This window comes from Trachurus japonicus, chromosome 6 (assembly GCF_045865225.1).
Source record: "Trachurus japonicus isolate A0001 chromosome 6, Traja_1.0".
Lineage (NCBI taxonomy): Eukaryota > Metazoa > Chordata > Actinopteri > Carangiformes > Carangidae > Trachurus > Trachurus japonicus.
The window spans coordinates 26,534,484-26,558,815 of NC_140912.1; the positions used below are offsets into that span (position 1 = coordinate 26,534,484).

At 39.4% G+C, this 24,332-nt stretch overlaps 1 protein-coding gene across 4 annotated transcripts in view; it reads right to left on the reverse strand.

The window, feature by feature from the left end:
* Nucleotides 1–1,953: 1,953 nt before the first annotated feature.
* Nucleotides 1,954–24,332, reverse strand: part of wt1a (WT1 transcription factor a) — a 28,010-nt gene continuing 5,631 nt past the window's right edge. Inside the window, exons 2-9 of one of the 4 annotated variants that reach the window (XM_085780060.1) lie at nt 23,987–24,109; nt 22,593–22,695; nt 17,318–17,401; nt 11,907–12,006; nt 7,466–7,610; nt 6,030–6,119; nt 5,565–5,648; nt 1,954–4,331 (exon numbers count right to left, since the gene is read on the reverse strand). In XM_085780060.1, the coding sequence (XP_085636186.1) occupies nt 4,210–4,331; nt 5,565–5,648; nt 6,030–6,119; nt 7,466–7,610; nt 11,907–12,006; nt 17,318–17,401; nt 22,593–22,695; nt 23,987–24,109 (851 nt within the window). In that variant the 3' untranslated portion in view covers nt 1,954–4,209. Of the gene's footprint in view, nt 4,332–5,555; nt 5,649–6,029; nt 6,120–7,465; nt 7,611–11,906; nt 12,007–17,317; nt 17,402–22,592; nt 22,696–23,986; nt 24,110–24,332 lie in introns of all 4 variants that reach the window. The other 3 variants (XM_085780059.1, XM_085780062.1, XM_085780061.1) reach the window with 3 other exon arrangements.

A 24,332-nucleotide genomic window follows, 5' to 3' on the forward strand; every position in this document is an offset into this window, starting at 1 on the left:
AGTCAAAATATGCAGAGATAAACTGTAGTCCTCGACAACCATGAGTAGCTATGACGGGACCCAGGCTCACAAAATCTGAAAAATGTAATAGACATTTTGTATTATTCATGTTAATTAGATCTCTACTTGAAGCTTTTACCACTATTATGGACATTAAATGTGCTGTAAAAACCAAAACAAGCTAAAAAAAAAAGTCAATCGTTGCCATGAGCAACCCCATTCACTACAGTAGCCTACATGACGACATTAGCATGGCTACTGCTAACATTAGCTAAACTTTGCTGTTTGTTTTAGTAAATTGTCACTAGATAACCGAGCTCTAGTTGTTTATGTTACTTTTAATGTTCAGAGACTTTTTGACTTACTTCCATTCACCAATTACTTTATGTTTATGGAAATTTCTCATAGTTAGCACAGTCTGCTGCAGCCACACAGCTGTCACTGAAACCAGATTAAAGTAAACTGTAAATTGACACATGATATTGCCCTCCAAAAGTCCTTGTGTGTGATATTTCTCAGTAGTTTTTACAACGGGCCTAATCCAAGTTGTCTCTATCTGCTCCAAATAGCTACAACATTAAGATACAGCGACTATCTGACTGTGACTACTGCAGAACTACAGTTACACTGACCAGCTATCTCGCTTAAAAGGGCCTGTATAACTGCATGGGTCTGGAAGAGAGATGAAACACCAACACACACACACATACACATACACACACACACACACACACATACACACACATACAGACAGAAAGAGAGAGAGAGAGATGAGAGATATAGGCCCTGTCAGACAGCTGAGATATAGCACAAGAGCCCTGGGGAGTTTCAGGGGATTTCCACCCAGGGAATTGGACACATTGTCTGATTTACACTAACACTTTGGCTAAACTTGATGATAAAAGTTCACATAAGAAACATTGCCGTATCTGTCTTTATCCATCTCTACCTCCATACGTCTCTGTCCCTCTGGTTTTCGGCCCCGCTCCTTTTCTCTTTTATACTCTCTCTCGCCATGAATTCTGCCGTGAACATTTTTTAAAAGTTGGGAAATGTTGTTTCCAAGTGTGCGAGTGTTGTCAGCTACCATCTTTCTTAGGATATTTTATATTTCCTGTTTAAAGAAAAGAGGATTTTCACAGGTTTTTGTGAAGCTTAAAGGTCATAGAAGGTGACAGGAATAATTAACAAAACGACAGATTACGACCTAAGAAAGGAGCCGATGGAGGACGGGTAGAGATGAAAGGTGTAGAAAGAAGCAACATGGGAGAATGAAAGAGTTGAGAGAGGCTGAAAGAAAACACATTCGTTTTTTATCCGACTTAACTGCTCCTTTTTCTTTTTTTTTACCGAGCGCCAAGGAATGCAGCGAGGAATCTGGTGAGAGATAAAGAGAGGAAAGTGGATGGTACCCCACTGTACTGACTCTGTGTTTGTGTGTATTACAGTGTGCACAGTTTGAACTTAAGCTTCTGGACTCTGTTGCTCTGTTTTCTCGCTCACAAACCTGCTATATAACAAATTAATTGTGTTTTTTAAACTTTAAATGTGCTGCTTAGGTCATAAACAGGACAGGATGTACTGCAAAGAAGAAGAAATATGGCATTGAAGCTTAGTGAGGGTCATCTGGTGTATAGGCTTAGTATATAATGTATTACACTGTTTTTTTTGTTTTAGGAAATAGTGGATCTTAAAGTTAAGTTTCATGTTGTAAGTGATCATGAGAATCCATGTTGTATTTCATTTATATTACTTTCTGTAGTTGATATTTTAATGTCACAGGGCTGATTTTAATAAAGGACTTAAACTATTATGTGACCTGCCTGTGAGCCCTGAAACATAAATAACCCATGACTGACCGATAAATAAATGTGGACTTTCTCGAATGTTAAAAAAAAAAAAAACCCATCAACAACAAAGAAATGAATAAATAATGACCACACGGACAAACTGTTACTGTATCAAAACAGTCACAATACATTTACACAGAGAGAGAAACCAGCATTTTCAATAATCTCACACTTTTGAGTACAAAATGCTTCACTTGACATTTTCTGTTTTATGACTCATATTAATACACATCAAAGAAAGACAAAAGAAAGTATAAACAGGTCTTGGATCCATCCAAAGAAGAAGTCTACAATACATCAGTTAAGTTAAGATGTTTCTCCCCATGGAAAGAGCTCAGTTCCCATGGCGAAGAAGTATTATTTACATCTTGACCATAATGCCCCGGCCACAGAGCCAGTGTGACCCAGCGGACATATTTTAGAGCTTGCAGTGTCTAAAACGCTGCCAAAATCCAGCAATATTTACACACCATAGAGACAAGAGACTTAGATGATTTACCTCAGAGTGCTGAGTACTGCTAGAAGAAGTATCCAATTTTCACATTACTCAAAAACAAAACAAAACGAATGAAAAAAAACAAAACCAAAAAGTTCAGCATGTTTGTATTTGCAAAATACACTTAAAAAGACAAAAAAGCTTAAATTACAATCACTGCTTCGGGTGTCAGAGGCAAATTGTTTTAACTTTTCAAATTAAGTACTACACTACACTGTAAAAAAAAAAAAAGGCAAAAAAAAAAGAGGCAGAGAGGACGGTCCTGTATGAGAGACACTGAATGACACCTCTCTCTCTTTTTAAAATCAATCCAGTGGAAGTTTTTTTTGTTGTTGTTGTCCATGAAGAGATAATAAATAAGCCATCCCAAAGTAGTTCAACATAAGACATATTTACAACAGCTGAGAAGGCGCTGAAACTAGAGGGCAGCATGGATGCGGCTGACCTCCCACTGTACATACAGTTAGTGGTTGGTGGCAAGAAAATAGATGATCAATAATTGGAGGATGAATGAGATTTTACATCACAGCTGAGATGGCAGCGTTTAAAACCATTGAGGATCTTATAAAGTAAATGTCAATCCAACGAGGTCCGTGTACATTTTTATATTTACATCTGCCTGACGCAGCATTTTATGCTGGCAACAACATTTTCTTCCTGATAAAAAAACAAAAAACAAACATCAGATGATGATTTTTTCAGTTGTAAAAACCTGGAAGACCTCAGGTGCTGACTGATTTTATAGATTTATTTATTGGATAGTTCTGGTGATGTTCTGTATTTTATTCACAGTCAACAAATCTCATGAAAAGACCAAAAGCCTGACTCCACTAAGAAGTCTCTGGAGCCGAAGCCTGACAGATCTTATTCCTCGGTGCCAGACAGGACGATCACAGCACGTCAGAGTTGCGCCGTTAACGGGGCTGTTGCACCGCGTGACATTTTCCTTCATTACAATAAATATGGGTTGTCATTTATTTTTGAATAAAACTCATACTGTGGCGGGATGAATCTGCATTACAGTGCTATATTTGCAGCTGAAAAGTGCACAAGTGCTCAGCTGTTTTATGAAATTAACTTTTTAAAAAAAAATTTAAAACAAGACTAGGTCAAAACACATAGTATAGTTTATTTGCAGTAAAAGAGGTGAGGCTCAGTGTATTGGAAGTGCTCCTCTGCTTCCCTTTAGTTCCTGAGCAGCAGAAACCAGAGCAGCTCGAGGTGATGGACCATAACTCACTCAGTCAGTTGGGAACATTTGCTATTAAAGTGCTAATCCTGTTGTTGCAGTCCAGACAATATATCATAAGTTTTGTTTTGTATAATTTAACTGCAGCTTCTGCTTGACCAGAAACACCTCTGTGTTTTTTTTTCCAGCACTAGTGAGATGATGAAGTGAAGGATTATCTGATACCAGTACACTGCTGCACAGAGGCTTAAAATGTTACTAGAAAGGATTTCTACAATTCATTTCACCACTATCACAAGATAAACATTAGAAATATTAAGTTATCTGAGTGATTTTATGTTTTTAACCGACCAGCGCGGCACGTTATCAAATGACATTTCCTGCTCCGTCAACATTGTGTCTCATTCAGTTGGATGAAGGACACTTTCAGCGTCGGCCTTTTCATGGGATTTGTCGGAAACAACACATAAAGTGTGTAAACTGTAATAAAATTCAGATGATATACACCTACTATTAACTTCTCACAGGGAGCCATTAGCGCTGTGGAGTTTAGTGAGGCAGATTTCACAGGTTCAGAGGGGGTCATGAGAAAAAAAGAAAAAGAAAAAAAAAAAAAAAAGCAGATGTCGCCCAGATGTTTACATGTAAAACTGGCATATGGGCTGGACACATGTTCAGATGGCCAGCTGCAGCTTGGTGAGGTTCCTCTGGTGCATGTTGTGGTGTCGCACCAACTCGTCACTCCGGGCGAATTTCTTCTGACAGTTTGGCCACCGGCAGTTGAACGGCTTCTCACCTAAAGGACAGAGGTGGATACGGACGGATGGACGGACAGACATTAGCTGAACGGGAGGACAAAGCGGACTTTATGTGGAATATTTATGTCGTTATAGCAGCAAAAATCAAGTATTATATTAACATATCTACGTGCTGACATACACTCACTGAGCGATTTGTTAGGAACACATACACCTGCTTGTTTGTGCAAGTATCCAATCAGCTGCACATGTGACAGTGGCATCTAATATCAGAATATGTAACATGTGATATTTGATCTGATGTTTTTTAAAGGGATAGTTCAACATTTTGGCAAATTGGCCCATTGCCATAATCCCTATAGTCTTAGCAGTAGGTTCGTTACCTTTAATTGTCGGTGCAAGTTATTTTTAGAACAGCGGAGCAGAGCCGTGAGCTGCTCAGAGCTACGCTACGGAGGCTCATGGGATTTCTTGGTTTCCCTCATCAAACTCATCAAATACACAATCCAACAACTCCAAAACGCTCTGGTGGACAAGTTGTGACCTTCACATTCACCACGCTAGAGTTGTTTTAGAGGTAAATTCATGCAAAACCGCTGATGCGCGTTCCCGTCGGGGGCAGTTTTTCGGCAAGCAGTCTCTGCATTTACCTCGAAAACAACTCCGTCCTGTTATTATCTCATAGCTTGGTGAATGTGCAGGTCACAACTTGTCCACCAGAGCGTTTTGGAGTTGTTGGATTGTGTATTTGATGAGTTTGATGAGGGAAACCAAGAAAAATGTTGAACAATTCCTTTAACCATCACAATTACTCAGAATCTGTTTACTTCAGGTAAAAATGTAGCATAGTTAAAGTAAAAATCCTGCATAGTTCCTCTTTAACCCCTTGACCACCGATCACCCCTCTGAGTATCGTTATTGATCAGGTTTATCTCATCTCTGCCACTGTTTACCATCATCTAACATCTGACATCTAACAATCATCTTCCTGTGTCACAAAGTCGTCTATGACTCCACAGCTTCCAGATTGGTGCTATAATAAAATGTGCAGCTGACAAATAATATAATAATGTTGTGAAGCAATGACAAGTTTTAGTATGGTGTTCCTAATAAAGTGCTCAGTGCGTGTACTGTACATACACTAAGTTTTAACATTACTTTACTTTGAATCTTTACTCTGTCTAGTTCACTACACTGTAAACATTTACACTGTAAAACATCAAATGGATGAAGAAGAAATGAAAAAATAAAAGTTTACGCACTTGTTTTACCTGTATGAGTCCGGGTGTGTGTCTTAAGGTGGTCAGACCGAGAGAACTTTCTCTGACACGTCTCGCATTCGAAGGGTTTAACTCCTAAACACATGTACAGTATGCATGCACGCACACATACACACACACACACACACACACACACACACACACACACACACAAACAAACACGCACACACACACACACATTCACAGAGGGAGATAGAAAAATACAGTAGAGCAGGGGCTTGCAGGCGTTGAAGCCATTCCAAAGATTTGCCAGCCTTTCAGTGTGGTGCACCATTGTACACAAAATGCAAACTGTGTCCTTTAAGAGACACTGCACTGTCTACAACACGGCTTGGTCATGCAAACAGAAAAAAAGGGAAGTACGTGAGAGCAAAGAGAGAGAAATAAATAAACACTTAAATAAATAAATGAAGTAAAGACAGATAAGAGCAGCAGACTGAGTGACAGGGATCAAACCTGTGTGTCTCCTCTGGTGTCGTTTGAGCTGATCCGAGCGGGAAAACCCCCGACCGCAGTCTTCAAACTCACACTTGTAGGGTTTCTCCCCTGAACAGAAGGCAAGGAGGGAGTTAAATAAATACAAGTTCAAGTTAAATACAGCTTAATTATCATTATTGTGTCACTTACTGTATGTTTAAAGGGATAGTTCAACATTTTGGCAAATTGGCTATAGTCATACTGTAGCAGTAGGTTCGTTACCTTTAATTGTCGGTGCAAGATATTTTTAGGACGGCGGAGCAGAGCCGCGAGCTGCTCAAAGCTACGCTACGGAGGCTAAAGGAATTTCTTGGTTTCCCTCATCAAACTCATCAAATACACAATCCAACAACTCCAAAACGCTCTGGTGGACAAGTTGTGACCTGCACAATCACCACGCTATGAGATAATAACAGAACGTTAGAGACAGAGTTGTTTTAGAGGTAAATACAGAGACTCCTTGCTGAAAAGCTGTCCCTGAACGCAACGCACATCAGCAGTTTTGCATGAATTTACCTCTAAAACGACTCTGTCTCGTAACGTTGCGTTATTATCTCATAGCGTGGTGAATGTGCAGGTCATAACTTGTCCACCAGAGCGTTTTGGAGTTGTTGGATTGTGTGTTTGATGAGTTTGATGAGGGAAACCTAAGCAGCTCGCGGCTCTGCTCCGCCGTTCTAAAAATAGCTTGCACCGACAATTAAAGGTAACGAACCTACTGCTATGACTATAGGGATTATGGCAATGGGCCAGTTTGCCAAAATGTTGAACTATCCCTTTAAGATATCACAGATAACACACAAAATGGGAAAATAAGGAATAAAGGTCTTTTTGTAGACCATAACACTGCTCTTCTCTTTGTGAATACAGTAATAACGAACCATAGAAATATCTACAGAGCTTCAATTTAATAAATTTAAAAAAGCAAAAATTCACTCGTTCCAACGTCTCACATGTGAAATATTTGCTGGTTTTCTCAGTCGTCAGCGCCTGTGAACTAAATACATGTTTGTGTTGGGGAAAGACTCGTTTGTCTTCACAGTTTTGTGTCACAGAGAAACATCTGCTGAGGTCACACTGACTTGAGCAGCCGAGTTGTTAACATTGGCTCTGCCGGTCACGAACGTGGGAGGAAGGATAAAAAAAAAAAAAAAAAAGAAATCACAGTGAAGGAGTGTCGTGTTTTGCTCTTTAGATTTGACTGGAAATCCAAATGATTTCTTAATTTTACATGACAGGAAGTGTTTTCTGGCAGCGGTGGTGGCGGACGAGGAAACTGGAGCCAGTAGAAACATTTTTTTTTTTTAAAAAGTGAGTTATCTTCAAGTCAAACAGAAAACGTAGTGAGTGAGATAAGAACATGCTGTTAACTGAATGAGTGTGACATTATTATATGTTGTTGTTTTTTTTTTTACCTGTGTGTTTACGACCGTGCATCTGCAGGTGAGACAGCTTGAAGTAGCGTTTGTTGCATCCTGGGTACGCGCACACGAACGGACGCTTCTCGCTGCTCTCTGATCGCACGATGGCCGGAGCGATGCTGGGCACCCGCCGCACATCCTGCAAATGCACACACACACACACACAAATGCACACACACTTTTATGTAAAGCCAAACCACTCAAAAGCAAATTGAACAAAAAAACACCCCGTCCCTGGACGTCAATAATGAAACCAGTGAAAATGTAATTTAGAAAACAGGCAATTAAATCTTAACTGTGTGTAAATATAAGTACATGTGATGTGTCTGGCTCGTGGGGATCATTATAATAAAGTGGTCATATATTCATTAGATGGGAATTAGCAGTAAAATGACCCCAGACTGACTGCGGCCCGGAGGGAGCTGTTAGTCACGCCTGTTAGACAGATCCCCTCCGAGAGCGCCCCACTACAGCCGCGCTGCACGGCTGCAGACGCAGGAAACAACACACGGCTGCACAACAGAAGAAGGAGGAGAAAAAAAATCAAAACTTTGTTGTAATTGTAGTTTCTCATTTTTGTTTATTTTCATGCCATGTGTTAATTTCTATTTCTTCTGCTTCACACTTCCTCTGTCTCTCTTCCTAAAAATGACATCCATCACTTTGCTCTTTCTTTCTTTTTTCTCCCTTTCTCCCTCCAGACACACCTATTCCTCCTCCTCCTTCTCCTCCTCCTCCTCCTCCTCCTCCCAGCGCCATCTGCTCTTCATTTCCCCGGCTGTTTAGCATAATGACAACACAGACCTAGAGGTCAAGGCCGCTGTTGGTAATTAATACTGTTAGCAGCAGCTATTGACCAAATTTTACCCAAATATTCAACCTGAACTCTCACATTAACAGTGTGAGTTGTGACATTATTGTCTGGTGAATCTGAATCTGCAGCATGTTCAGCGATGCACAACGAAGCTATAAGAGGTCTGGGCTCTTATTGAACCCAACAAGTGTTTATCCAGCTCATAACAAGAAGCGTTCAAGAAAAAAAACATTTAGAAATGATGATGATGAGTTTAAATTTATTTGGTCAATTTAGAACAACTCATCATGCATTGAATGGTTGGTAAAACATGGACCAAAAAGGTGTAGGCTTATTGTGCCTTCCTTTTTTACATTGAGATATGCAGCTACAGGATGAAAATAAAAAGCAAAACAAGACAAAACCGGACAGAATAAATATTATGGCTTATATTTCTCCAATGTGTCATGATATAGCCCTCTATTTGTCAATTATGTTGGATTTATACATTTATTTTTAATTTGTGGATTGAGCTAAATTCATTAACCATATTCACAACGTCGCCATCTTTTTTTCTTATGTCATCACTCGGGGTGGGAAGAGATTAACAATCCATGCCCTTCCTTAAAGCGTTGTCAACCAGGAAGCGATGATGAAGAAAAAGCAGTTTGTCAGATTCCCAACGTTTGTAAGAGTAGGACATTTTGCACAGTTTGTTTTCCCACCCCAAGTGATGACGTAAAGCAAGATAGCGATGCTGTGAATACGGCCAATAGTCAAGTTTATTCCAAAGATCTTGCATGGCTTTTTTTTAAAGATGCAAAATCCTCTTAGGCTGTGCTGGTTCTCTCTTGGCCTAAATAGCTCAATAACCTTATTAACAGAGTTTATCGGGGCGGTGCGTGGCGCAGTGGTTAAGGCGGCTGCCCCATGTAGAGGCTACAGTCCTCAACACAGACGTCTCCGGTTCGAATCCCGCATCGGGCAGACCTTTCCTGCATGTCATTCCCCCTCTCTCTGCCTCCCCCTTTCCTGTCTGTCTCACTATGTACTGTCAAATAAAGGCAAAAACACCAAAAAATATACTTAAAAAAAAACAAAAAAAACAAACAAAAATGATATAAATTTGTGAAATAATCTAAGAAATCTTTAAAAATGACTATAACTATGTCATTTCTTTAACCAGACTTTGTAGCAGAGGTAGCTGTGAGTTAGTGCAACCATAGACTACCACAGGAATGTCAATTAACCAGCTGCTGGTGATGTTTAAGTTAGGTTTTGGTTTGCATTGTGTGTGTTTATTTGCATCCAGCTGGTTAATTCATAACCACTGTGGTTATTTATGTAGCTAACAGGAGCTAGCGAAGTTAAAGAGCAACTTAAGCTCTTTACCTTCTACCAAATACAAATAAAAAAAAGACCGTCTTGTGTGGAAGTGGTAACTGCAAAGTTATTCTACAAGTCGTGGAAGCTGGACTCTGTAAACAGACACACACACATGATTTATTTGTGGTTTGGAGAAATGGAAAACGCACCACACTTGGAGAGGTCGAGATGTTACGATGAAGACAGAGGAGGTGTGTTTGATACGATCTGGGACCATGAACTGAAATTCTTTCAGGCTGGATGCGTTGAGTCCAATGTAAAAACACCACGCTGGGTTTTGTTTCCCATTTTTTCTCTCAAATATACATGTGTACGTATGTATTTGTATATATGTTTCAAAGAATCACTATGTTGAACTAAATTCATCTGTGATTTTGTCAACTGTTTTCATCTTTATGCGAGTGTCTATTTGTGAGTGTGTCTGAGTATACAACATAAATAATTAATGTATTTTAAAAAATAACTGTCAAAATGGGCTGTGATTAATTGAGTCTTGCGTGATATGAAACCGTAATGGGGGGAAACTCCTATAATGTGCAGGAAAAAAAAAGATTTTAAAATAACATTCAATTGTTCTGAGTTCTTCAATATCTTTAAATCGTTTTGTCATTGTGTCGTTATTTTTGTTGGTTTAGTTATGTGTGTTACATCATTTAACTTTGATTGCTCCTGTGATAATTCCTTATTTATGACATTCCTATTGAACACTTGGTGGGGGGTTCATATTTGTGTGATTGATAACTCCTTCAACATGTCTGTCTGAGGTTATCAGAGGTTTGCTATCATAGTTCAATTACGGATCAGATCGGATTGATAACGCCGTGTTTAGCGGTGATTCAGTGACCATGATTCGCGATCACAGGATTCGGTTTCAACGAAGCTGTGTAATAACGTTTTTCTGCTCATAAACTAATATTAATGAAGAATGAAATTCCACAGCTGTGAACCGTATTTCCTTTGGCAGTGGCTGAGAATTAGTGTAATCCCTATAATAAAAAATAAGGCAAAAGCATCACTTTACTACTCTAGGCTGTTATCTCACATTTTAACAGCTCTTAAATTGTACTTTTAAAAAAACGCTTTTTTTTTTGTGTGTGTGTGTTTGTTTTAATGTTTTCATGCGCTGAGCCAGACCTCTTATGAGCGTTTTTGTGCAGTTCATTTGTCTGAACAGAGAAAGAAAAGGCAAAGAAAGACATGGAGCAGGGTGAATGATGAAACAGGCCCCAAGAAAGAAAGAAAGAAAGAAAGAATGAAAGAAAGAAAGACAGAGAGAGAGAGAGAGAGAGAGAGAGATCTCTCAAAAAGACCTGCCGAGGACTAAGAGCAGGTCTGGAGAATCTCTGCTCCCCGTTCTTTAGAGCCGCTGACAGACAATAATTAAAATCTAATGATTTATTAACGTGCTGATCCTCGTATGGAAACTGTATCTTTACCCAGTGTAACCCGACGTGTGTGTGTGTGTGTGTTTCTCCACTGCTAATGGATCAGTGGAAAAAGATTCCTCCTGGCCTTTAGGGCTGCCGTTTAATGTGTGTGTGACGTGTTTGCATGTGTGTGTGTTTGTAAATCTCTACTCTGCTACATATCAGTATTTCCTCTTCACATAGCCTGGTCATTGCATCAGTCTCTCCACCACCACTCGTCTCTTTCAGTCCACTCATTAAAAAAACATGGCGAAAATATGTTTGTTTTTTTTAGGTTTTTGCTTTAGGTCTGGTTAGGTGCTGGTTTTCCTGTGGTGTTTGTTACACCGATGTACATGTAACAGTAGGAGTCTAAGTGTGTATGTGTGACCTCACCGTGGCCTCTAGTTGTGACAGTGACTAAAGATGCAACTATATGATTCATTTGTTAATTATTTTATCTAAATTTTACATATACAAATCTAAATTTTCTGGTAAGAAGCCAAACTGTCTGCATATGTTGGTCAATATACGTATTTCCTCCCTCTGTGATTGTGAAAATAAAAAAGCTGTTAAAACGTATGATCTTTGTACTGTATGCTTTACAAAATATTTATTTAAGTTTTTCTTTTTCCTGTCTTGCTGTCAACCCCTGGCGTGTAGCTATATGATTGTTTGTTTGTGTATTAATGTTGTATACACTCACCTTACTCTAACTGTATTCAATCCTATGTATACTCCTGTTGTCAATAAAGACGTTCAAAAAAAAAGAAAAGAAAAAAGACTAAAGATGCAACATGCACAGACGACGTGGAAACAATAACAACGGTGTGTTTAAGTCCTACTGTACCTGTATTCCCCTGAAGACTCCATGCGTGTGTATGCGGTACTGCGTGCTGCAGCTGTACACCATGGGGGTGCTGGGGTCGCTGTCGTAGCCGGCTGCATGGCTGCAAACACACGACACAGAGAGAGAGAAAAAGAAAGAGAAAGAGAAGACACAAAATCACACCAAAAATCAATAATTAAATGACACAAAAATGGGAAAATCAACGCTGCATCTGTATCATCTGCTGCCATATTGGCTCCATGAGTAGACTGTCCTCTGTGCTGCTACTGTAAATCATCTCGTAACTGTTTCATTTTCATTTAATTTCATTTTGATTTATTCCATTCATGGTATACCTACAATTCTACGCCATGGTTGCACATATTTACATATTGTCACCATGAATGAAAAGGAGCAGGATGAAGAAAACTTATAGTACCTGCCCCTCTCTGTTGTTATAATTACATTGGCTTACTTCAACACCATTATTATTCTCTATTTCAAAATATTAAAGATGATACAATATAGTAGTGACAAGAAAACAAAATAGCAGTGGACACCACTCGTCTATCTATCATTTCTTTTTTTCCCCTTCTTTTTTGTAGACGCTTATCTTTTCTTTTTTAAACATTTTCTTAAACTGAGACATACTTGTACAACTTTTCCTTTCCAATTCCTTGCTTTGTGAATGCCATAATTTTACACCTGCAACAGAAATACACATTTGTTTTAAGCTTAGCCTTGCAAATGTATGTTTAAAATGTTGTTGTGCACTGTTTCCACGTGCACTGCTGTCACAGCCAGTGTGAGGATTGTAAAACTGACAGACATCAGATAAAAAAAGATGCAAGAATATGATGATTTAATACCATAAATATATACGACGTGTAGCAAACACTGGCAAGACCCAGAGCAGGACCAGCTGTGAGAGAGAGCGCACTGTGTGCAGTAGTAGGTACAGTGCAGTACAGTCGGGTCAGGGAGGCATCATTACTCAAATAAGTTCACCTTGTCACATACAGCCCTTAATGCAAAACACAGACCGCTCATTTGCAGACGACTCAGACTTCACTGTAAGAGATGTAAAGTCGTGTTGATGATGTATGCTTTGTCTTTTTTTTTTCTCAGAGCACCGTATATCCAGCTGAGCCCAGGGCGCCTCTGTTTATGCATCTGTGTGTTCTGCGTAAAACATTTGACCCATTGGGCTCAATAAACTCTGATACAAACTCCTCTGGCAAATACACAGGAGGAGTTCACGCTGGAGACACGTGCAGGGTCAACGACTGCATGAATGTATGAATGACTGCAGACGTCACCTCTGCAGGACTGTTGTGGTGCAATGCGGTGATGAGCTATATATTTGTAAACCATAATAGCAACCAACATGTCGGCCACACCAGTCCAGGCGGAGTAGCTCAGCAACATCTGGTTGGGTTGTTGAAGTTTTAATTAGTAATTTATGATATAGGAAGTGCAAAAACAGAGCTGATGCATAAACATTTTGTTGACGCATTGCTGACAAACCAAAAACATTTCCCGTTAAGACATGGCGAGAGGCGATGAACTCAAAATTAGGAAAGTAAATTGGCTAATGTCTACTGCATTTAAGGCTTTTATAGTATCTGCAAGTAATGATTACTGTATTATTAAGTGTTTTCTAGCAGCAGTCCGAAAAATAAATGTAATTTCACATATACAAAGATATAAAACTGAGAAAAGTAGTAAAGGCTAATGAGTAGGCTATATAATTAAACGAATGAGGAATATTTGGCATCAAAACACAATCTAAAAGTGGTATAAAAAAGATGTACTGTAGATTGACATGAAATATGATACACACAGATACTTGCTCGTGTTTCACTCTGACCTCAGGAGCAGAACAAAACCTGCTCTGTGTGACACAGCTGCCGGTGTTGCCTCTCGTATCTTCTTATGATAACACACGGAGAAACAGAAAGCTCTTGTCTATGAAATGTGTTATATTTCAGTCTGTCTGACCGAACGAGGAGGATGGGAGTTTGCATCCTGTGCCGTTGCACAGTTGGGAATGCACAGCGTTCGGCCCAGGCAGGCAGTCATAAGGTGCTCTTTGTCCGCCGCCATTTTCCACCCCGAAGTACAAGACCTCAAGACTTTGTCAGCAGGAGACACGTTGTAAATTATAGTGTATGCTCCTTTACTCATTTCATTCATTCATGTATCCATTCATAATTACAAGATTATCTGCTATGACTTGATTGACTAAACCTTATTGCAGCAGCAGCTAACTTTCAGTCAAGATGAAAAACAACCAGAACTGAATCATTAAAAGGAATCGTTCAATATTTTTGCAGTCAAAGTAAGATTTTGGTCGATGAAATGAATCACTTTCCTGCAGAGTTAAATGAAAATGTTGTTATGATCGATGTTTATTTCAGGCTAAAGCAAGAAGCTAGTTAGCAAAGTCTGGAAACAAAAAGGTAGCTATTTATTTATTTGAGGAATCAATCAAACAAAAACAGTGTGTTAATTTTTGAGTTGTTATTGGGAATCAGAGACTGGCTAGATTGTCCAATATACTGTGTAAATTAAGCTTAACTAGCTTCAGATGATAAGTAAAGCTAACTAGCAGTTGGCGCTTACTACAGTACATTAATGCACAGACATGAGAGTGATAGCATTTATGTTAAGTTATATGGTATCTAACATTTGTCCAAAATTTAAATATAAGAGATAATAGAAACTTAAAAGCAAAAAGTTAAAAAGGTATTATTAAAAATAAGACAGGCTAAAAAAAAAATGCATATTTTAAAGTCAGTATATTATAAATTCAGCAGACTCAGAAAAACAATACACAAATATAAACAAGGCTTTTATATTATTGAGGCGGAGCTTCACTGTTCTCACACCTGAGCTGCTCCAGGAGTTTCAAGGTCATTCATTGATTTCACATGGATTTATATTTTTGGAGAGGACTGAGTGTTTGCTCTTCCTCTCCAGGTTCAACTCCCCTTCACTTCCTCTTCCTCCTCATCTCCCGTCCCCTCTCTATCTCGACCGACTCCTTCCTCATCCTTACTACACTCCCTCACACCTCCCCTCCCCCTCCCCTCCCTTCCCCTCTCCTGCTCCCCCTCATTGACAGAAAGAGAGACAGACAGACGGAGCTGCTCAGAGTAAAATACCGGCGTCAAACACAGTCAGTCATATACATGTACGCTTGTATACAACACCACAAACTGCACACACACACTGCTACACAATCCAGCAACAACCCCTTCAAAGAAACATAATGAGCATTCCTGCTTGATACCAATCTGTTATGCACACAAGTCTCTATCATACACACACACACACACACACACACACACTGATTTGTTAACTATGATGAATGCCTGTTGGTTCGGAGCAGGAAAGTATTTGTGAGCCGACACAGACGTTGACCACTGTGCAGCTCTGCAGGTCACAGTGACACACAACAAAGTAGCTTACAGAACAGTACAGTACATACCGCCGTTTGGTTTTAACTCCTCTTAATACTCCAGGGATCATGTGTGACTGGTTTCTGATGTGTTCCTGTCTTAATTTAGAGGTAGAGAATGAGATGAGCAGTAAGAATGGGATGAAAATGTCCCATTGAGACCTCACTCAGTTCCTTTTTCCTTTTTTTTCTGCTACAAACAATGCAAACAATGAGCTTTAAACGCACAACTCAGATCATGACGACATAGTTTCAGTCCATACAAAGATAATTCAACAAGTATTACTCACATTATTATTATTGATGATTATTCACTGTCCTCAGAGGATGAATCATGATTATATTGGCTTCCTCAGTTCGGTGCCACATGGACCTCAATATGATTAATAACCTCTGGGGACTTTTGAAAAGGCTTTGTTTGTTTTAATGGCCTATTGATTATTATTATAATTTTTTTTATCATATCATATCATATCCTTATCCTATATCATAGTCTCTGCTGCGCTGCTCTCCAAACTTTTTGGTTAATAATATTTAGAATTTTTTTTATTTTGGAATACATATACTGTAAAAAAACAAAAAAAACAAGTACACTTTCCATTGAAATTTTCTAAATCTAGACATACAGTAAGATATGGAGCACACTGTTAGTTGGTGTACAAAAAGTGTTTAAGACTATTTAAAAAGACACAATGCAACATCTGTTGAAGCTCTAACTGTATTCCTATTAAACACACCTATTTATCTCCACTATATTATATCACACCCAGAGGTCTGAGAGTTAAACTTTACTATGTCTTGATGGGATGATAAAGCTCTGAAAATATTCTACAATTAAACCGAAACTAGATTATTTAGCTTGACGTCTTTTAAAGAGTCTAAAACATGTTTTCTAACACTCTAACGCTGCCTCTTGTAACTGAGTATGTGTGACTATCTCACACTCACCCCTCCTCAAATAACCCAAACTGTAACCTTATAAAATAAATTGAAATATACAATATAATCTGAAAACATGCTACTCAATCAATTAAAATACAGAAACACCATTCTCACAAGAACCAGGCAGCCTGCATGAAGATGATAGAGCAGCTCATTTAGTAAGGTAAGCCCCTTTGTGTGCGTGTGTCTGCTGCACAACCACATAAAACAGTGATATCACAGTGTACTTACAGGCTGACACACCCTGGAGTACACCGCCACATCACTTCAGCGAGGTAACAACGATATTAAAGGAGTGTGAAGCCCCGAGAATTATCAGTTCTCTTACTATTAATGTGTCTTTCTTATGCAACATGAACCTACAGAAGAGTATCGGGGCCACTCATGGACAGAAAAATGAGAGGAAGGAGGGTTTTTTTTTTCATTATGCACTTCAAGAATAAAGTTGACATGTCAAGGACAAAGTCGAAATACAATGTCGAGCAGCACAGTCTCTTCAAAGTCCTAATACTGACAACTGCACTGTTTGTGAGCTGAAAGAGCAAGAATTTCTTTGTTACTGAAGATGATGCTGCAGTACAGTTTCATTCATTCATTCATTCATTCATCTACGGGTCTTCAAGGCATTTTAGATAAGCTGTTTGTCTCAAATGGCTGCCTTTTTTACTCGACATTTAAACTTTATTCTCGACATTGTATTTCGACTTTATTCTCGACATTGTATTTCGACTTTGTACTCGACATTTCAACATTTTTCTTGACATTTCAACTTTATTCTCAACATTGTATTTCAACTTTGTTTTCAACATCGTATTTCGACTTTATTCTTGACATTGTATTTCGACTTTGTTCTCAACATTTCAATCTTTTTCTCAAAATTGTATTTTGACTTTATTCTCAAAGTGCATAATAAAAAAAAAAGATTCCTCCTCTCATCTTTTTTTTTATCATGAGTGGCCCTAATATTCTTCCGCATGAGCCTGAGTGACAGCTGCTGTTTCAAAGGGAGCGATGGATGAGTTCCTACCTCTTCATGGTGGATGCCAGAGTATTGACTGGGTTCCACGCCACACACTCCAACTGAGAGGTCATTTGATATAAATTCTCTCCGCTGTGGACGAAAGACAAAAAAAAACGTAGAAGAGAGAGAGGGCGCGTGAGCTTTTACCAGCACAGGTAGGAGGAGTATGAGTGTCCATCTTCTGCACAGCACAGCCATGTTGCCTTCTTTTGTTGTTGCCCTCAAAATGAGACAGACAGTCTAATGAAAAAATACCAACACACACAGACACACACACACACTCACACTTGCATACACACACACACACACACACACACACACTCACACTTGAAGCGAATGTTAAAGAATGCGCCTCAGACAGACACCAAGAAAGTTAAATTCTTCCCATAACAGCCATCTTTCATTAAACACAGCAGACTCCACAATCATTAATCAGAGCTGCCATGTGATTACACACATACACACACACTTCCCACAAACACACACACACACACTTCCCACAAACACACACACACACACACACACACACACTGTGGATTTATAGCTCTCACCCCCCTGACACCACAGCCCCTCTATCACACCACCTGCAGGTTTGCAGCAGCAGCCGTCCGGACCGGGTCGATGTGGTGCCTGGTACCCTGCTCATTACGCATTACGCTTTTATTTTTACAGTAGAGCAGGGCACTCGGCCAGCGCTGAGCTCCTGAGGTATTTCTGCTGATGTATATTTGTTGGGGATGGAGAGGGCCGAGCGAAAAGATTTAACTATTGATCCATCATGACATCTTTTAAATAAATAAATGTCCTGTGCTTTTACTAATGAAAGATTCAAACAGCCAATTAACCAATCCGGGGAAGAGCTGTACTCGTAACACATCAAGCCTCACGGAGCACTGGCATTAAAGCCTGTATATTAATTTGTTTTAAAATTATTTGTACTTTTTATAGTATTATTTTAGTAACCTGTGTCTTTTTGTTTTGTATCGTACTTTCCTTCAAATGGACCATGAGTCTGCAATAAAGAAATGAATGAATAAAAAAAACGCCCAACGTGTCGTACAGTGTTCTTATATGGGTGGGTCTAATATGAGAAGATCCTCTGGCTCACAGGAAGTAAACTATGGTTTTTTCAGAATAAAGTTCCTCACCGTCAGACAAATGAAGAGAAAACTCAAAATCAAGGGAAAACTTGTCGTGCAACTGGACAAAGAAACTAAAAATGAACAATTTTTGAATATATCAGGCCAGACTTACACTCAGCGCTGCTTTGAGTTAAGTGCTAAAGAGTGACAATGTTAACGTTTTAGCTTATCGAATTGCCCATTAAGCATAAAAATATGATGGCAAAGTATCGGAGAAACGATGAGCTTATCAATGATGTATCACCATAGTTACTACAGCTCATCTTCTTCTGGGGGGACGATACAGTAAATGTAAAACTGGTCTCAGACTCCACTGTTTGTAATATCAACACGTACTGACGGATTTTGCGATGGATATATATTTACATAACATGTGTCGTCTACAATATATCCATTCGTACATAAACACACATATTTGTCTTAGGAAAACCGTTCCAATTTATAATTTATATGTAGTTTTAACGTGTATATTTTAATTTTATATGTAAATACAGTATATTACATAGATGGAAGTTCAATGGTCTGCACATATATTACATTTAACAATTGAAACTCTGCACCCGTTGAGAGAATCATGTGACAGCGGCTCCACTCTGAGCACGTTCAGGCATCTCGTACGGTTTCTAACAGTGATAAGAGCCAGTGTGCGTGTGCGTGTGTGTGTGTAAGAGAGAGAGAAAGTGTGTCTCCATTGCTCTCTCTCTCTCTCTCTCTCTCTGTCTAATAATAAGAGCTCAGCATGTTTTCATTTCATGTTGTTCCAGGAGGCCGAGATGACGGCCGGTAGAGTAAATACAGTCCTGTTGGTACCAGGCTGTGAGATTAGACAACTGAGTCAAACCCGTATGAGTATTCCCAGCCGTGTGCATGTGTGTGTGTCTGCATGTGTGTGTGTGTGTGTGAGAGCAGATATCAGTTATGTTTATGACAAAGACGACCCTCAGACTGAGGTTTACAGGACGGCCTATGTACACCCCACATCTCTCCCTCTCTCACACACACACACACACACACACACACACACACACACACACACAGAATCTGTAGTATCCATCCCTGCTGTATTCCTTCAGTTCCCCCCATCGACGGAAAACAAAGCGTCGGTGGTATGTGAGGAATGTTTCATTTGGAAACAAAACAATAAGCAAACAGTTTGGAGACTGTACAGTAAAGGGGGGCAGTGTACCCCCCCTCAGGAGGCTTATTAAAATAAAGGTATAAAGGTTTATAACTGTCTATGAACATCGTGTAAGAGTTACGTGGTAGATATGGAGATGGAGATGGAGCGAATTCTCACTAAAAAGGTTTAAACGTGTACCTTTGGCAAATGCTCTTTAATGCTTTCTTTAATTTAAGTAGAACTTTTTATTGATTAAAATAATTTCATCTTTATTCATTGGCATACCACTCAGGATCGTACATTATAATTGTTGAATAACTGAATGTCGGCACTGATACAGAAACATGCTCCAAATTCAATCATACAACAGAGCAGAAGTGTTTCCAAGACTAAAAAGCATTACACCTCAATTGTGAAAGTTATTTTTTAGCCTTTATTCTGATATTAACCCCCCTGGAGACACCTCTGTTGTGTTGCAGGACTGATTTTACAGCACATTTCTCTATATTTACCACATGCTGTGCTGCTTGAACCTCGTTAAACCATGATGCATTATTATCACGGCTGAATATTTTGTGGATACGATTTGAGCAAATGTCCTAAAAAAAAAAAAAAAACAAGAGTGCAAAATGGAAAGAAATGTTACATTTTTCAGAGTTTGAGTCTGAGTCATATTTCTCTAGAAGCGCTGGCTGTGTGTGTGTGTGTGTGTGTGTGTGTGGGAGGAGCAGGGAGGATGAAGGGTGAGGACAGGGTGCGGCTGGAGGTGAGCTGGTCATCATGGTGAAACACTTTGGTGGAGCCCGAAGTATGAAGTATTTTTTGGACACTTAAACAACTTCAGTTCTTTTGTGGCAGATGAAGTAAAAAGTTTTATGTGTCGGTGATTCACTAAAGGAGTAAAAAAAACCAAAAAACATCATTCACAGGTGCTAAACACGCAGCAACAACAACGCCAAAGTACCAAACAACTGCACCTCTGCAAACGGCCACTAGGGGCTGGCTCCAAAAGTGAGTCAGTCCCCATAGACTCCCATGTTAAACTGACCGACTTTACAGCAGAAATAAACACTTTCCTCCGTCATGACGATTCTACTAGAGGTGATTTTGTCTATAACACACCTGTTTATGTTTCATTAAGGCCTATAAATCTGGATAAAAGGCCATTTTGAGCTTCAATACCGCTCCTCAGAAACACACAGGTGATGTAATGGAGGTGGCGTTACATCGTTATGGTGCGAACAGTCTTCAGGCTTCAGTTACAAAAACGACTTCCTCTCAGCCGCACACGAGTGACAAAAACAGAGCGACAACAGCGACAACATTATTCAAATGCTGTTGTTTTTTTTGTTTTGTTTTTTACAAACGAGGGTCGATCACAGCTGCGGTTTCCTCGCAGCGTCAAAGAAATAAGTAAAAACTCACTAATTTCCTGTTTTTCCACATGATTCATGAATGTAATCAGAATAAAAAACCATTTGATTCTTTATCAGACAAGAAATACTGTGAAACTTGCACTGTAAATCATCAGATCAAAGTCCTGTAGAAGCTATTATTTAAAACCAGAATATATTTGTCTTATCTGTCCTGGAAGAAAATATCAGTTTGTTTCATTGAAAAGATTAAAAAATAAACACAAAAACCTCAAATGAGGCTCATTATCCTGCACCGTTCTGTCAATGGCAACCAAAATGTTTTTTTCCCAATATTTTCCGACCGCAGCTTCCTTCCTGCCAGTGTTACTTTACTTCCTTCAGTGGCACCGTGACTTTTTTTTCATGGGGTGTGGTGCTGCACACACTGGGTAGGCTAATAATAATACGCATATAAACAATAGAGTAAACAATAGAGCGTCTGAAAAGTGCACTTCTCTCTCTCCGTCTCTCTACAGATCAGAGTTAGAGCAAGGACAACGAAGGTGGAGAGGAAGCACTAGCAGCGATGGAGGACGGACCTGTCCTGAAGGTGAACATCCTGCTCCAACCTGCTGCTGCTGCTGCGGCTTCCTCAACAAGAGCGTCTGAAACATGTCCAGCTTGTGTGTGTGTGTGTGTGTGTGTGTGTGTGTGTGTGTACAGTTGTGCTTGAAAGTTTACATACCCTGGAGGATTTTGTACCTGTGTAACCATTCATTAAGGAAAACATGAGTGATCAGACAAAACAGATTTCTCTTATTTTTAATGGGATTCAAATTAAATTGATGGTACCAGACCGTGGCTCGGTATCAACAGAACCCCTCAATTTCCACTTTTATGAGAGCTTGAACACTGCTGATTGGCATTCTCAAATCTTTGGATATGTTTTTATCTCCTTTTTCTGTTTTATAAAGTTGAACAACCTCCTCTCTCAGGACTTTTGACAGTTCTTTTGCTTTCCCCCACGGCTCAGAATCCAGCAAAGTCAGTGCAGCAGTGGATGAAATGTGCAGGTGTTTGTCAAGAACCCAGAAACTCATTGACTTTTTATACAAAGACACTAATTACAAGCAATCAAGTTACCCTGAGTAGCCATTTAAACCTGTCTGTGTCAATCTACTATGTGTATATTATCAGGGTAAAACTTTGAGGGTATGTAAACTTTTGATCAGGGCCATTTTGGTGGTTGCACTTATCATTAGGATTCAAAAAGATCAAACACAAATGTGTGATGATAGATAGATAGATAGATAGATAGATAGATAGATAGATAGATAGATAGATAGATAGATAGATAGATAGATAGATAGATAGATAGATAGATAGATAGATAGATAGATAGATAGATGAGTTTTTAAGTTTATTTGTCCTTTTCAAGGATGGCTTTGCCCAGCCACTAACTCTGAATGAAAAACATTTTGTTGCATTATCAATTACAGTATATTTTCTGAAATGTAGCCAGTATTTCACAAATTCTGCCAGGGTACGTAAACTTTTGAGCACAACTGTATGTGTGTGTGTGTGTGTGTGTGTGTGTGTGTGTGTGTGTGTGTGTGTGTGTGTGTGTGTGTGTGTGTATATATATGTGTGTGTGTGTGTGTTACCTGTTGTAGGGGTTCCTCAGCAGCAGAGCCTGGCTGCCCGTGCAGCTGTCTGACGGCGTGTGGCATCCATAAACAGGAGGGGGGACGGGATACTGCTGCTCACCTGTAGAGCACAAACACACATAGTACGTATAAATATATATGTAGTTGTAAAATATCTGTGCCTCCCCCCTGCAGATGAAGGTCACCTCTCCTTGTCATCTCTTTTAAACTCTCTTCGTTTTTTCCTTTTTTCTCCTCTTTTCACCAGTTAGTCTTCTACAAATAAAGATCCTTCGCTTCATATTTCTCTCTCCCTCTCTCCGAAACTTCCCCCCTACTGTAGCAGTGCAGCGAATGGCTCCCTCGACATTTCCCTGCATTCCTCAAACCTTCTTTCAGCTACAATCTTCTGCTTTATCTTGATATACATATACACAGCTCTGGAAAAAATTAAGAGACCACTTCAAAATGATCAGTTCCTCTGGTTTTTACTATTCATAGCTATGTGTGTTTGAGTGAAATGAACACTTTTGTTTCATTCTATAACCTACTGACAACATTTCTCCCAAATTGGAAATAAAAATATTGTCATTTAGAGCATTTATTTGCAGAAAATGGCAACAGGTCAAAATAACAAAAAAAGTTCTGGTGTTTTCAGACCTTGTATAATGCAAAGAAAGAAAACAAGTTCATATTCATTTTAAAACAGCACAACACTACTTTTTTAAACTTAGGAAGAGTTTAGAAATCAACATTGGTGGAATAATCCCAATTTTTAATCGCAACAACAGCAATAGACACTGGAAACGATGGCTGCCATACATGTAGAGGAACATTTTGGAGTGGTCTCTTTATTTTTTCCAGAGCTGTATATGTGAAAAAACAAAAACAAAAAAACTTTACTTTAAATTTACAGCGGCGGCTTCATAAAGCGCACATCTTAATATTTACCAACAACACGCGTGTGGAGGATTAGAGGAGGAGGAGGAGGAGGACGAGGTTTGGTGGTGGTGGTGGTGGGGGGGAGTTAAACGGAGAGGTGGGTGGATGAAAGAAGGGATAAGAGTTGGGTTGGGGGGAGACGAGGGAGTTCTGTGAGTCAGGATGTGGCTGATTTATACCTCCGACAGGCGAGGTCACAGCGGAGACGTCAGAATAAGGGACAAGACACTCCCTAGGTGAGGGCCACGGAGCTGCCAGACAAACGCAGCTGTGCACAGTGGCTTTAAATACACATCGACATCGGCTTTGTTCTGTTTTTGGTTCCTTTTTTCTATTTTTTTTTACTCGCTTGCTCCTGGGAAAAATAAAATATATGTAGCCTATCCTCGATCCTCGTCTAATTACTGAGTGTAATAGACTCAACCGAAGCTGTACAGTGCTGCCACTCACTCACAAACACAAACACTTACTCATGGTGTTCTGCTGAGCCAACGCGTCCTCGTGTTTGAAGGAGTGGTTGGAGAACTGCGAGCTGTGGTGCGTCGGCGTGTGACCGTAATTACCGGCTCCATCGAATGCGACCGCGCTGTAACCTGCGACACACAAATAATAAAATAAAATTTAAAAAAGCAGAGTGAGGGAGTGAGGGAGCGCACAAACACAACACAAGACATGACATCATAACAGTTATTAGTTATATATCTGATTTTAATTCATTGTTTATATTAATTTTAGTTTAGTTTATCAAGTTTTAGACACAGGAGTTGTTTCAGTTCATGTTTTTTATGATTTATTGTGTAAGTTTTCTCTTTTATT